This window comes from Patella vulgata, chromosome 9 (assembly GCF_932274485.2).
Source record: "Patella vulgata chromosome 9, xgPatVulg1.2, whole genome shotgun sequence".
NCBI lineage: Eukaryota > Metazoa > Mollusca > Gastropoda > Patellidae > Patella > Patella vulgata.
This window is the reverse complement of record NC_065887.2, coordinates 36496462-36512394: the sequence shown is the minus strand read 5'-3', so window position 1 is coordinate 36512394 and position 15933 is coordinate 36496462. Positions and strand designations below refer to the sequence as shown.

General features: G+C 38.9%; 1 protein-coding gene across 1 annotated transcript; it reads left to right on the top strand.

The window, feature by feature from the left end:
* Positions 1-1992: 1992 nt before the first annotated feature.
* On the top strand, positions 1993-15896 carry LOC126832305 (uncharacterized). The gene is made up of 5 exons (XM_050563050.2): positions 1993-2461; positions 4804-4942; positions 7939-8078; positions 13698-13875; positions 14439-15896. The coding sequence occupies exons 1-5, from the start codon at positions 2265-2267 to the stop codon at positions 15063-15065; spliced, it is 1281 nt and encodes a 426-aa protein (XP_050419007.1). The 5' UTR covers positions 1993-2264; the 3' UTR covers positions 15066-15896.
* The last annotated feature ends 37 nt before the right edge of the window (positions 15897-15933 follow it).

Genomic DNA, 15933 nt, shown 5'->3' with positions numbered 1-15933 from the left:
ACAGCTTTCCTTGTCAGCCCCTCCGCCCTGCATCACTGACAAGGGAGAACCACGCCGGAAAATCTGGATGAACTTTCTCGGCCAATGCAGGGATCGAACACCCGACCTCCAGGCTAGCGAGCTAGCGTCTTACCCACTTAGCCACGTGATCCCCCCTAAATAATAAGAATACTGTTGTTAACACATACTGTCTTTGATATTTAGAGATGTGATGATGATTATGCCTATCTGGTTTCGATCGCAATCTTGAATGCGACAGTGGGATTTCTCCGGCACCCCCCCCCCCCATTTCGCCACTGGTAATAACCCCTACGCAAGCGAATTATTTAAATTAAATTGTACCATGTGTAACGTATTCCCGAAATTACCTAGTTTGTAGAGTGGTCGTTAACCATCATACCCCCTCTATCTCTCTCTCTCTCTCTCTCTCTCTCTCTCTGGGGGTTGGATGGCCGAATGGTTAGCACGTGCGTGCTGTATCATAAGGCTTGTCATTGAGTCAACTGGCGTGGTTTCGAATCCCCGGTTGTACGTGACAAGGAGTAGGGTCGCCTGTCCAACCTCATGGGTTTTCCCCGGATCCTCCGGTTTCCTCCCACTGCTTCTGTTTCTGTTTCTGTATTAATACCCAGGCGCACTTAAAGCTGAGTATTATGCTAAAGACCTCTACGCGAAAGCGAATTATTAAAATAAAATTAAACCATATGTTAGTCCCGAAATTACCTAGTTTGTGTCGAGTGGACGTTAAACCCATCTCTCCCTCTCTCTCTCTCTCTCTCTCCGTAGACTAAAAGAGCGTGCAAGCGTAACGTTATTTAATCTGTTTCTAATGGATACGATTATAACTTCAATAAAGACTTGGTAACAACCGGTAAAGCTCAAGGTCAATTCATTAACTGTTAGTATACAACAAAGATATGTTTGTTCATGCACACTTCTGTTATCCGGGTTGGTGAAGAGAAGCCGGACGTTAAATCCCATTTAGTTTTATTTACTTTCTTCTTCCCTATTTAAACTTGTAACATTCATGGTGAATTATATCCTTTGTTCTTTTCGTTGAATAAGCAGATTGTTTTCCCTCTGGCTCTAGTAGACTGGCTGGAGTTAACCGGGCAATAACTAGACATTTTCAATGTTGTTGCACACTTTTGCTGGTTTCAGGGGCGTGGTCACCCATGATTTGCATGAGGAAAAGGATCCCTTCGGGGCACCCAAAACAATATATTTATTGTGCGTGCGAGGGCGGAGGTCCCTCCCAGTGCGGCCAAGTAATATTGGGCTGTGTGGAACACGTTAGAGTCGATTTGCAGCATAATTATATCTGACCCAGTACGGTATATGTTTGACACTGGTTGAGCATTATATGATTATAATCTTGAAAACCATTGAAACCGTGTGATGTTTTGCCAATTGCGAGGGAGGGGGTGCAAAAACTCAAAATCATGACGCAAAGCTCGTCATTGCGCCCCTCTCACTAAAAATTAGCCCTTGGATGCTTTAAAGGGACAATAACACTCTTGCTGGCTTGAAAGCTCCAGAAAATAAATAATATCTCTATCTAAGTACTAGATGTTTAAGTGTCCTACCTGTTGTGTAAATTATCCATTACATCCTATTTTACTTGTCCAGAGGGTTCGAAAATATTTTTAAATCGAAGTTTCATTTGAAAAGGTTTACGTTAGACGTTTCAAACCATTATGTTGAATTTTTCAAAATTTTTAAATAAGGTGTGTTAAGATGAAATTTGTATCATCAATTAATTGAAATATTCTAAAATAGTACAATTTGTTGACCAGAATAAAGATTGGGACATATTATTCAGTTACAACAAGAGTGGTATTGAGCCTTTAAGCTAGTTTTAGTAGAACTCATATAGAGAAGTGGGGTAGGTTTTCTTTGCAATAGCAGCGAGCATGTTGGGCAGGTGTCAATGTCATTTATAGCACGCTTCATTCGTCAACATGTTTATTAGCCAACGGACTCTGTTGTTAAACCTGTACACTGATGAAAGTCGTGCTATAAGTACAACTTAGTCCATTGCATCTACTTCATACGTGGGTTATACCAGAACGTTATTGCATTATTATTTGTGCAGACTAAACTATTTCATTCGCTCCTCCAGCCGGGCCGCGTCACACCATCCAGTTATTTAAGAGCGCAGCGAAGCTACATCTTCTCTATTGATTTTCTTCACCGCTACCGGCACATATCTAACTCAAGAGATCCTGGTTGTATTATCATTGTTCGGTTGTTACTTTAAGAAAATGAATCGAGTTGCGGTTATCGGAGCTGGTGCTGCGGGTTTATGTGCATTAAGACACTTACGAGCCAAACCCTCAGTTTTCCAACCCGTTGCTTTCGAAATAGGTGAAAAAGTTGGTGGTACATGGGTGTACACGGATCGACAAGGAAAAGATGAGAATGGACTACCGATACATTCCAGCATGTACCGAAATCTCAAGTAGGTTGTCTTTTTTTCAATAAAATGTATTGTTTAAATCGATTTTCAATAAAATGAATAACACCCACGGATAAAATAAATTTTTAACTTGTGGCAATAGTTGTGATATGTAATATGCTAAGGCGATTTCACAAAATATTCTAATCAGGTCATATGGTCAAGCTAAATTTGATTATTGGTTCTTAGGAGTTGTCCTCGTGATTTTCCACTAAGATGTAATAGGTACGTGTGTGTGTGTGTGTGAGAGAGAGAGAGAGAGAGAGAGATTGTGTTTTTGGGTGGGGTGGGGGATTATATTACTTTATGGAATTAAATTCTTCATACTTTTAAGCACGTTTTGTGTTATAGGTAGACCAGTGTCCATGTTTTGGACAATTCGGTACTAACTGGTTTGGAGCACAAAAAAAATAATCATTTACGGCACTTTTTTAAAATAAGCTGCTTTCAGGGACATTCTTGACCATATCGAATTGTAAAAAAAAAGTCCGTAACAACCAGGGGCCTGTTTCACGAAATTTTAACTAAGATAAAATCCAAATTTTAGTAATTTGATCGGATAATATTAGATTGATTTTATTGCTTAGCCAATCAAAATTGAAGTATCTACTAAAGTTTGGATTTTATCTTTAGTTAAGATTTCGAGAAACAGGGCTTGATATCGTAGACGTGTATGTCAAGCGGCGGTTATTCACCTTTATAACCAGTTGACATGCATATATACAATTTTCTGAATTAGTCGAGAAAAAATTGCGAGTAAAAGCTTTGTGAAACAGTCGAAACGTGACAGCTCCGCAAAACCCGTCCAAAATTTACAATCCTAAAATTGTGTAATTTTTACATAGGCGCTAATGAACAATCCCACTAAATCTGTAAAAGAAAATTCACCGGGAATAGTGTCTAATAATTGAACAAAACCGACGAATAATCAGCGAAATAGTGTTTAGATATAAAAATCAAGAACGACCATTTAATTCATTTGCTTCAAATGTTATATAAATGAAAGATTACTTAGATATTTATTCACGTGGCAAGCCCATAATCAATTTTCTAGAGCATCGGATGGCGGGGATATTAAGTGGATTAGAAAATGTTTATTTTATCTGCAATTACGTTTTCTAAAACTATTTCAATAGTTTAATAATATTATATACAAAAAAAACAACATTTCATTAGTTTCGATAACTTCCACTTTATATATACCGTTTTCTTATAACGGTTGAATAATGTAACTTGAGAACGGGATACGTCGATCGAACAATAAAAAACTAAGTTTATGGAGTACAGCCCCGGTCGATAAACGTTGCTAATATCTTAACTGCACCGCGAAACGAGCTCGTGCATTTAAGTCGTCTTTTATTTCCTTGTACATATAGACGAAAGCTCGGGGCTCTTTGTACTGCACGCGTCATGTAAAGCATAAAAGTAACCGACTGTTAGTGGTGAGGAGACGTTAAACCCCATTGTCCTTTTTTAAACACATTAATAAATGCACACGAGTCATAGTTTCAGTGACACACTGACTGGTACGCAGTTCAATGCCCTATTTCCAAGATTAGAACGCGTAATTCAGCTTCAACTACTATTATTGGTTTACAGAGCTATGGCGAGATGTTCGGGGAAATTTCCCCGTTGTACAAATTAGATACTCTTTGGAAAAATTCCCTGGTAACTGGATGAAACTGGATCGAATTCAACATCGAACCACTATTTAACCTTGGCCTTCTGACATTATTTGTGAATGAAAGTCGTGTAGATTACAATACAATGTACAATTGATTTATTTGTGTTATCTGATTGGTAACCCCTTTAAACGTAACATGCACGGGGATATAATAGCAGTTTTACCTGTTTTACTATTACAAATAAACTCATATATCCCTGGCAACTTGACAAATAAATAACGAAATCAAACTAACAGTTAATTCAAAACTTCTCGCAACTTACCAAAACATTTTTTTTTTTTAAATTTGAAAATAAGATAATGATGAGGGCGCCCAATGCATTTGGTGCATTATTCAAATATGCAACTCTGCAGAAAACAAGTATGAAAGAACGATAACAAAGAAAATGGTCAGCGAATTGAAGGGTTGCTTTTTCTGTGTATTGCTTTAGAGTACTGAATTATATCATGCATTATTTAATTATTTAATTTGAAAGTATTCTAAATAAAGGATGCACACATATATACAATGTACACTGTCTTAATAAACATGCATAGAAGATGGTGGAGAGGAAGAAAAACAGACTATGGTAAATATTTGTGTTATGAAAAATTTACTTTTTTTTTCTTGTCAAGGGGAGTCACTAGTTGCTCCCCGTACTAAATCCTCAACTTATTACAGAACGAACCTGCCGAAAGAAGTTATGGCCTTCCCAGATTTCGCCTTTGAGAAGAACTTACCATCGTTTATTAGCCATTTTGAAGTGATGAAGTATCTGGAGAAATACATGCACCACTTCAACCTAGAACCATACATAAAAGTAGGTCCAGCTGGGATGTGGTCATCTAGGGCATCCTTCGGTTCGTCGCGGTGGGGATAGAGATGTGAACACAAGGAGGCAGGGAAAGTCCCCATCAGACGGTGGGGCGGGGGACAAAGGGGGGGGGGGGTAAATAGGGATATGAAAAGCAAAACCAAAGTTTCTATCTGATGGTATGAGGACACCAAAAGGGCCGAGAAAGTTCCTATCTGATAGTGGGAGAGGCGGGGTGGGTTACAAGAGGACTTAGAAAGGGGAGAATCAAAGTCCCCATCAGACGATGCTGAGGGAAATACAAACTAGTGGGTTGGTAAATTCCCCATCAGACGGTGGACGAGGGAACAAGTGGACAGGGGAAATCCCTATCAGAAGGCGGTGGTGGGGGAGAAGGGTGTAGAGGTCGGGGAAAATCGCCATCAGATGGTGGGAGGGAAAGTAGAGGACGGGGAAAGAGGGACATCAACAGGTGCAGAGGTAAATAAGAGCCTGGAACAGCCCCCATCATACGGCCGAGAAGAAAACAGAAACAGCCTGAGAGAGCCCCCATCAGACGGTGGGGAGGGAAGACGAGGAATGGGAAATCTTGTTATTTCATAGGGTATGGACGGTAACAAGAGGACCGCAAAGAGTAACATTAAAGGACGGAGAGGGAAATAAGGGCTTTGGAAAGTCCCACCAGACGGTTGCTGGGGTTGGGGGCAAGGCGGGTAACATCTAACGATTTTGGGAGAGGGTAGAGCCTGGGAAATCAATAGGTGCTGAGAGGAATTCAACCGCCCGGGAAAGGTTCTCCCAGCAGACGGGAAACAAGAGGACACGATAAGGCAAATCTAACGGGGTTTCAAATAAGGAACAATAAAATAGAAGTGAGATAATACTGCTAGAATGAACATCAAAATGATTAGATCTTCAAACCATGGTCGAATAATATATAGATTGATACAATTAATAGAGCTAAATTCTCATATGGGCAGAAGGGTTTTGTTTACTAAATGAAAATTTCGATTCAGATAATACAAAATTTTGTTAATTATCACGACTTGGGATATTGTGATCGTCAGTATCTATAGATGTCAGGGCCGGATTAAACTTGCCGGGGCCCGTGGCTGAAAGTGTATCTGAGGCACCTTTAATCCTCCCCAGGATATAATTATGTTAGATATCTCACCAATTTCTTTAATTTGCTGACTTATGTCGGTATGGGATTTTCTTAGACTTGACCCCGATTTTAATGTTACTGCTTACAGTATAGGAATTTATTTAACCAAATATATACGATGGAAAGTTTTTACTTTAACTTCCTTTACGTGTGATAAATACGAAATAACATCGTTAAATAGGGGGCAATTAATTACTTTAAGTGGGAAAGGTGACATCTTCACTAACCAAGTTAATGCATATTAGAAGACCATCTGTCATAAGACGTCAACAAATATTACTGACCTTGCTGATGGGAAGGTCAGATGTCGGGTTTAGTATGGGAATAACAACCGAAGGATGACCCACCCAAGGATTAACTACTGAGGTTTCAGCTGGTTTGACACTATCTTACTCTTCCACTAAAGATTCATTTTTATTCATTATAGGTTTTTTTCATCTTTAAATACTTTTTTTTTTAACATCCTTTGATTTTCATCATTATCTTCTTTGAATACGGTTTCAATGCAGGACTACAATTTAACCACTCCTTTAAATAGGGCTATAATGCAACATTACTATTTAACTCTTCTTTAAAAAGAATTTCAAAGCGGGCGCATTATCTAGGCCATCTGTAATACAGGTTTCAATACACCATTACTATCTAACGCCATTTGTAAAAAAGGACCTCATACAGTCATACTATTTTACAATGTCTATAAAAAGGGTCCCATACAGCCGTACTTTTAACCATCGACACCATTTAACCCCAAATTTAAAAAGAGCTCCAGGCTGCCACATTATATAACCCCGTTTGTGAAAAAAGATTCCATACTATCTAACCCCATCTGTAAAACGGGCTCCTGACTGCCACATTATATAACCCCGTCTGTAAAAAGAGCTTCCATACTATCTAACCCCATCTGTAAACGGACTCCTGACAGCCATACTATTTAACCCCATCAATAAAACGGGCTCCATGTTGTCTACGATATCACCTTAGGTGGAAGTGGACGTAAAACTCTAGAAACGAACGAACGACGAACGGGCTCCAGACTGCCACATTATATAACTCCGTCTGTAAAAAAAGCTTCCATACTATCTAACCCCATCTGTAAAACGGACTCCTGACAGCCATACTATTTAACCCCATCAATAAAACGGGCTCCAGACTGCCACATTATATAACCCCGTCTTTAAAAAGAGCTTCCATGCTATCTAACCCCATCTGTAAAACAGGCTCCACACAACCTTACTATTTAACCCTGCATGTAAGAGGGTTCCATACAGACTTACTATTTAACGTCATCTTTGATATCCATGCAGCATGATTACAAGATAGAACTACCAAACCCATCTTTAAATACCTTTTTAATACATTACAATTATACGGTATATGATAACGCCAATTTCATTTTAATAATATATAAAACTATCATCTGGTAATCGTATTTTAACTTAAGATTATGAATAACTTTAAACATCACCATATATATATATATATATATATATATATATATATATATATATATATAAACCATTAAATAGGCGGTATATTTAATGAAGATCTCTCCACAAAAAAAATCATTTCAGGAATAAAACACCAATAAACAATCAATTGAATATAACCAATGTCTAAACACTATGACTGAACAAATATCTCAATTTAACAGAAAAAAGCTTTGCGGGAATATTTTTTTTTTTTTCATGTATTTTTGCCCACTTTTATTAAAATCATCATTTCTACTTGTTATCACCCCACTAACATCGAAATTGTTTTACAATGACAGTGTTTCCATTTCCTGTTTAAAATTTTTATAAACTTTACAAAAGATTTTTTTTTTATTTTTTCTATCTAGTCAAAAACATTAGTTGAACGTCTTGAACCAATACAACATGCGACCAGGGAACAACCAACCTGGCAGGTAACCTATAGTGACGTCACCAACCAAGAACAGAAACATACCGAAGAGTTTGATGGCGTTATTGTCTGTAGCGGGTAAGTAATTAATAAATTAAAATTATTTATTTCGACAGACATTATAGACCAGTTGTAAAAAGAGTTTGTTTTCCACACCACACTACATTTTTACATGAATAATTTGCTTGCGCGAAGGTGATTTTAAATGTGCCCGGAAACCACACTCCACAGAGAAAATCCCACGGGGTTAGGCAGTTAACCGTACACTTTGGTAAGCCCTGGATCAAATCTGTGACGTGCATAGATGACATACCTCATTTTCTTTGGCATATTTGTTAGATCCCTTCACCCCCAATAACCCAGAATCGGTTGTAAACCTAATATACAATCCCAATAATTGTTGTGCACCAAGTTTTATATAACAAAACAGTGACCCATATGGTACACCATATTACACTGTGTAGCAAGGACTAATAATAATAATAATAATAGTACAATGTCATTTAATATAGCGCATTCTACAAACATAACATAAATATATAAATTATGATTTAAAATATATAAATAATGATTTAAAAATTCAACGATGATATGGTGTTCATATAATAACGTCTAATGAATAAAAATACGTAAAAATGTTTTTGACTTGAAAGATATTTCATCACATGATTCAGAGAATTGATCATCAAGTGAAACGACGCTTGAAGAGCATGGTTTTAATTGAGCGTTTAAAACTATCAATGTCATTCTCAGCGCGGATCTCACTAGAGACATAATTCCATAATGAAGGTGCATAGTGCCGAAAATTCCTATTTTCATAATATTTATTGTTAGTTCTCTTGTGTTCCCCGATGGAATAGTCCAAAGATGGAGTCTGATTGAATCTGGTAGATTTCGGTGGTTGTTTTACGGACAACCCCAGCCACTACTAAAACAATTCATTATTTTTTCAAAGCTGTATATTACTAAAATGCGTGATTTCATTATAAAACTAAAGTTAAGTGTTACACCTTTCACGACAACGCACAATTTATTATTTTTATCTCTTTAATAAGTTATAATCTGCAAACATGTGACATGACTGTGATTTTTTAAATACATTTTAAAAACTCTAGTACAGCCTTAATCCCCTTATTATAGCTTCTTATTTCTTTACTTTATTTTTTAAATGTTATTTATTTAAAGGGAAATGAAATGAAAATGTAATGTGGGGTTTAATGTCCTACTGTTCTGCTCCGACTGGGCTAATGAAGGCGGGCATACGCCATACAGTGTACTATTTTGCCCGGGCAGCGGCACTATGACCTACTCTTATTTCAAATTCCAACTGCCAGGGGATCTTTTACGTGCAAGCCAATGTAAACACGGGACCTCGATTTTTCGTCCCATCCGAACAACTAGACAGCTGTCCTTGTCAGGCCCTCCTTCCTGCATCACTGCCAAGGGGGAAGCCACGTCGGGAACTCTAACATAATGCATCTTTAATAGGTTAGTTTGCACGCTTTTTCCAATGCACTGTTTTAATATTCAGTTTATGGCAGCTGTTGTTAGCTTGGCCATGGTGTATGATTTTTGAATGTATACTATTCAAAAAAAGTAGGGGATATTTGATTTTGGGGGCATAATACTAAAATATGCAAATGACTACGAAAAAAGTCACTATAGAACCTAACAGAAGAAACATTTCCAGTTACATGTGACGCCCAAACGCACCAATAGCTACCGCATGGAATGCAGGTGATGCTTGGGATCATCATGGGGTTCCAACCCAAGATTTGCACGACTCTGACTTTGAATGTTACAGTCATTGTGGCATTGAATTCCAGGGTGGAAACATCAGTTTAATTGTTTTAGTGACCAGAAAACAAATTTTGATATGCGTCGGCTTACCCAAAATGAAAGGTTACATGCCCTTGGCATGCTACAGATCGGCACAACACAGGCGGTTGTGGCGCGGACGATGAATGTTTCTCAGTCTGTCATAAGCAGGCTATGGTCCAGATACCGTGATACACAATCTGTACAGGACAGACCACGCTCAGGTCGACCAAGGGCGACAACTCAAGCCCAGGATCGATTTATCCGTACCTTGGCCTTGAGAAATCGTGTCATCACAGCAAATCAGATCAGCGCTCGTCTTCAAACAGACACTGGTGTGAGAGTGAGTGGCCAGACGATTCGGAATCGACTGCATATGGGTCACCTTCGCGCCCGACGTCCTCGCGTGATGCCTTGTTTGAGAGATCATCACATTCAGGCAAGACGTCGTTGGTGTAGGGATCGTCAACACTGGGATAATCGACGCTGGAGCAATGTGATGTTTTCAGATGAGTCAAGGTTCACTGTTGATTTTTTGGACAGACGTAGGAGGGTGTGGCGTCGTCGAAACGAGCGCTTCCAAGACGTTAACGTCATCAGACATGATCGATTTGGGGGTGGTTCTGTTATGGTGTGGGGAGGCATCACTGTTGCTGGAAGAACGGCTTTACATGTTGTTGCAGGGCGTGTTACAGGCCAGTACTACCGGGACAACATCTTGACAGTCCATGTTGTGCCGTTCGCACGACGTCATGGCCGCCGTTTCATCTTCCAGGATGACAACGCAAGATGTCACAGGGCCAGGATCGTTACAGGTTACCTCCAACAACAGAACATCACCACATTACCTTGGCCAGCACTGAGTCCCGACCTCTCCCCCATCGAGCATGTCTGGGACATGCTTGGACAGAGGTTACGTCAACGTCAACAACGTCCTGCCAATGTCCAAGAACTTGCTGCTGCGTTGCAACAGGAATGGGACAATCTGGACCAAAATGACCTTAGACGTCTCATTAGGAGTATGCCACGTCGGATCAATGCTTGTTTGGCAAACAGAGGAGGATTTACCCATTACTGACTTGGTTGTGATGCTGTGGTAACTTTGCTGTTTGACCCCGGGTATCATTTTACCCTTATAATGGTCAGTCTGTGCCTTACTTAGTCTAACGATCATTTGGAATAAATCGATGAATGTGAACTTCATTTCATTTTGTCATTTGTTTCTTCGTCAGTTTCATTAGGTGACTTTAATAACACTTAAAAATCAAATATCCCCTACTTTTTTTGAATAGTATATTATATAAATTGAATAGAATTTATCGGCGACCGAAATCTGATTTGCCATTTATAACTTGTGACGTTATCAGTGGCGGATCCACTTATTATGAGAAAAGTGTCACGGTCGTGTGCTTTCAAAGCGCGAGATAAATATATAGACATATGTGATATCACAATTAATGCTTTGCATCAATGAAATTGGATCATGATGTGATCCTATCAATTCATAATAAAAATTGACGTCAAACGGGGTGTTGGATTCCTCTCTTTAAAAAGTCCAATGTGTATGTATGCCTATGTAATTTGGAGACGATGATGGCATCATGCATTGTCAGCTGTTAAATTTCCTGAACAGGAACCTGGCAAACCCCCTCCTGCAAAAATTCCTGGATCCGCCCCTGGTTATAAGCTTTTTCTATTGTTATATTTCTTTTTGTAAGAGGCAGAAATAACCATTACATAATGACCCAAATAGTTGAAATTGTTGAATCTCCTGTATCTTATAATATTATATATCTACACTAGTAACGGGTTCGTTTTGGTCGTTATGACTGGTTGGTAAAATGATAATTTAAATGTACACCTATTATATAGTGACATACTTAAACATGCATTATGCAAAAGCAAAATCTGCTTATTACAAGTCTTTCTTTAGGCCTGAAATGTTATCTAAATTATCAATTAGACATTAATTAACTTATCCAGACCATAATAAACTCTCGATGTCAAGGCTAGCCTTCGATGTTGGCTGGATTAGATTCCTATATGCCGCTAACGGCCGTTGATAATTAAATCAGAAAAAGTGGATAATCGAGACTATGCTGTTTATATTAATGATTTTAGTAATGATGACCGAGACTATGCAAAAATTTCACCCGCTTCTTTCTCGGCTCATAGTAGATCAATTTGACTGAAATTACCTTTACACCTCTAGTTTTTAACTATTATAGCGAGAACTGCCACCTATTTATCTAATCTCCCATAATGTATCTTTAATGGTGGTGAATCAATGTAGGTGTAGGTCTATATCTTATTGCCTTATAACCCTTGGTCTCCAGTTTACTGCTTTTTGCGCATGCAAAGTATTGCCTGCATAACCTCGTGGGTTTCTCCTGGTTCTCTCGTTTAATGTCACTGCTAAAGAACCCTTCGCGCGTTTATTGCAAATTCCGAAATGAACTAATTTATGTTTAGCCCGGTTACCAATTGTTAGGAGTTGGGCCCTACACCATCGGTTGTCAAGATAATTCTCTCTAATCGTTTGAATGGGACGGATAAGTGGTGTACGTTAAAATTTCATCAAAACGGTTTGGAAACGTCGTTGTCCCAATATAATTATCTTTTCTTACATTTACCACGTAGCCCATTTTGTCACAGAAAACACCATTTGTTGGTCACAAAATGTTCGAATTAATAAATTGTAACACGGTTACACGCCATTTATGTTTTTCGCTATTGTAGAATAAGGTACGCATACGGGTGTGGAAAAGTCTGAGTTAAGGAGTAACTTAGTTTAATGAAACATTATTACTCATTTTATAATAACATATTCAAAGTCACTTCCGTCTTACTTAGCCCGGGGTGGGGTGGGGTGCGAATGTTAAACGTGTGTGCGTTGGATCAGAAGGTCTGTCATTGATTCAAGTGGCGTGGTTTCCATTACCCGCCTGTATGTGACAAGGAGTGGGGTTGTCTGCCCAACCTCGTGGGTTGTTCCGGGTCATCCGGTTTCCGCCCACTGCTAAACGTGCAAGCGATTTATTGAAATAAAATTGAAAAATGACCTAGTTTGTGTCGCGTGGACGTTAAAAGCCATTTCTCCCTCTCTTATTAGCCCGAAGTCGAGTATTTTTCATTGAAGTTCGTTAAACCATTAAAGCATCTGCACGACTCGTAAATTGAAGGCTAATTTGTTTACATCCCAGCGAAGCCATTACAAATTTATCTAAATTTAACAAGCCCGATGTAACAGATAAATCATGACAAATCGAAAATATATATATTTTTTTTTCCTAATGGCGAAGACTGCCAAAGGGCTAACCCAGACACAGGTCCAAACATCAGCTCTCACTAATGATCCCAGACGCAGGTCGAAACATCAGCTCTCACTGATGATCCTAGACGCAGGTCAAAACATCAGCTTTCACTGATGATCCTAGACGCAGGTCAAAACATCAGCTTCCACTGATGATACCTGACGCAGTTCAAAACATCGGCTATCACTGATGATATCAAATGGTAGGTTAAAACATCAGCTCGCACTGATGAGCTCAGTGACAAGTGATATTGTTATCACTATTTCCAATTAATCATTATCTTTGGCGCAATATAGCCCGGTTGGAACTGACGTGCCATTAAACAATATTTCATTCATATGCGAAATCAAATGATTCCCTTGGCCGTCCAATACATCTTCAGAACCGATGATGAATTTCCAGTATGTTTATTGTGTGGTGCTTATTCAGATTGGTTCGAATAAAGTTCTCACGTGAACAATATGTATGCAAATATATGTAACATAAACTTTCACGAACACAACAGAGGTGTAGATGTTTTCACAGATACCGATTGTTTAATAGTATTTTTATTTTTTGTTTGCAGACATTATTCAGTACCGTTAATGCCCAAATTACCTGGTATGGATGTATTCCAAGGTCATCAGATACACAGCCACGATTATCGTGAACCAGGGTTTTTTAAGGATAAGAAAGTTGTATGTTTAGGTGCTGGAGCGTCAGGAGTTGATATCGCTATAGACATCAGTACCCAGGCGGAACAGGTGAGATACAATAAGATACAATATGGGAGTCATGGTGACTCAGCGAGTAAGGCGCTGGCTTACTAACCAGGAGGTCCGGGGTTAGATCCCCGTCTTGGCCGAGAAGGTCCCGGGATTTTCAAGCATGGTGTTAGTGATACAGGACGGAGGGCCGGGCAAGATACAGCGTCTAGGTACCGTGTACACGTTGGCGTGCACGTAAAGAAGCATTGACAGTTGGAATTCAATTGCTCTCCTGGAAAAAATTCCTAACAGCACACTGTATGATGACCGTCTGCATTTAACCGATTGGTGCAGCAAAGGATTCATTCAAATACAATTTAAACACAACCCTAAAGGCTAGCCATACCCTGTCCCTTGATGTCTTCTGTATGTATTGTCTTGATGGTACATATTAGGTAGGGCCGGGACGGGCTGAGAAACTGAGACACTTTAGCAACAGAAGTGTTTACAAACTCGACCATTTCTTTAAAGAACTTCTATTAACGTTGCCCAGGGTTAATCTTCAGAAGAGAAAAACCGAAATGGCAGAAAATTGAAATATCCACCTTATTTTTTTTCAGGTAACACTAAGCCATAATAAGTTGTGGATTACGTCACCATTTCCTGCAAACATCAAACAGAAACCCGGAATAAAACATTTATCGGAAAAGAGCGTTACGTTCCGTGATGGTACCACAGAGGATGCTGATATTGTTCTTTATTGCACGGGCTATAGATTTGTCTACCCTTTTCTTACCGATGAGTGTAATTTAGAGATAGACGAGAATGAACGAGTTACTCCCCTTTACAAACATTTGTTACATTCTCAATATACAAACTTGTCTTTTATTGGATTGTGTAAGATCATTTGCCCCTTCCCTTCTTTTCATATACAGACTCAGTTCGCCATTTCTGTGCTCGACGGTTCGTTAAAATTACCACCCCGCGAGGAAATGGATGCCGACGCCGATGAAGATTTCAAAAAGAGAATGGACGAAGGTTTAGCCCCAAGACATGCGCATTTAATGGGCCCGCGACAGTGGAAATACACAACTGAACTTGCCCGAATGGCTAACATTGACCCAATAGCAAAGAGTGTCCAAGAACTGTTTGACATGATTCACGAAACACGTGTCAAGGATCTGATCGACTACAAGAAAATCAATTATGAAATAACTGGACCAGAAACATTCCGTGCTTATCAATAACTGCTTACTCCCATGTCGTTCAGCTACCATTTATTATTCATATACAAACTGTTCCAGATGGAAGATCCGATATCCTTCTTTCAACAGTGTATCACCTTTTAAACTCACTATTGAAGCTACTTTATCACTATATAATCTACTTGAAACAGTTTAAAACAACCGATAAAATTGTAAAATACAACGATAAATATCAAGTGTGAATCAATGTAATTTACTGTGGGATCAATGTATAGTTTATAAACGAAGTCGGACAAATTGTTTTTAAAACATCATAAACTGGTTTGTTTACATTGGCGTATCAATTCTAGTAACAGGTCCGGCCCAATTTGCCCCTTTTGTCCCATTTTATGCTTGTGCGTTTTAATTTGTTGGTTTTTTTCTCAGTAAATCCGATACACACTTGCTTCAAATGATGCATTCTTATTTTTAAATCATTTTAATAAAGTTACAGAAGTTTATGTGCATGCGCAGTAAAACCGACAACAGCGTTTTGAATTCGGTCCACTCGGCAAACCTCAGAAGATTCCAGTACCCTTCAATCTGCCGAGGTTTGCTAAGTGGGATTCGGTTGATTAGTGTTGAGATAAGAGGCGTTTTTATCGACCACTGATTAGCCAAAGTGATTTGCATTCAATCAAATTTTCATCTTTAACGCCCATCTAATTTAAATTGGTTACCCAAATCAACGAATTTATTGACACTGATTTCCGAAGCGATTACATCAAATCGCCAAATCACTTCAGGGTGCGATTTGATCGGGTGATCACGTGTTTTTTTCAACTGTGTCCAGCCACAACAATTGTTTACAGCTAATCGGAGCATATAACGAACTCGCCAAAGTACTTTGAAATCGATTATATTGTCACAT

Excerpts from the sequence above, each read along its gene's own strand:
- LOC126832305 (XM_050563050.2), top strand. The coding sequence starts at position 2,265 with ATGAATCGAGTTGCGGTTATCGGAGCTGGTGCTGCGGGTTTATGTGCA. Across the intron at positions 8,079-13,697 it reads GGCGTTATTGTCTGTAGCGG|ACATTATTCAGTACCGTTAA; the intron begins GTAAGTAATTAA and ends TTTTGTTTGCAG. Across the intron at positions 13,876-14,438 it reads TCAGTACCCAGGCGGAACAG|GTAACACTAAGCCATAATAA; the intron begins GTGAGATACAAT and ends ATTTTTTTTCAG.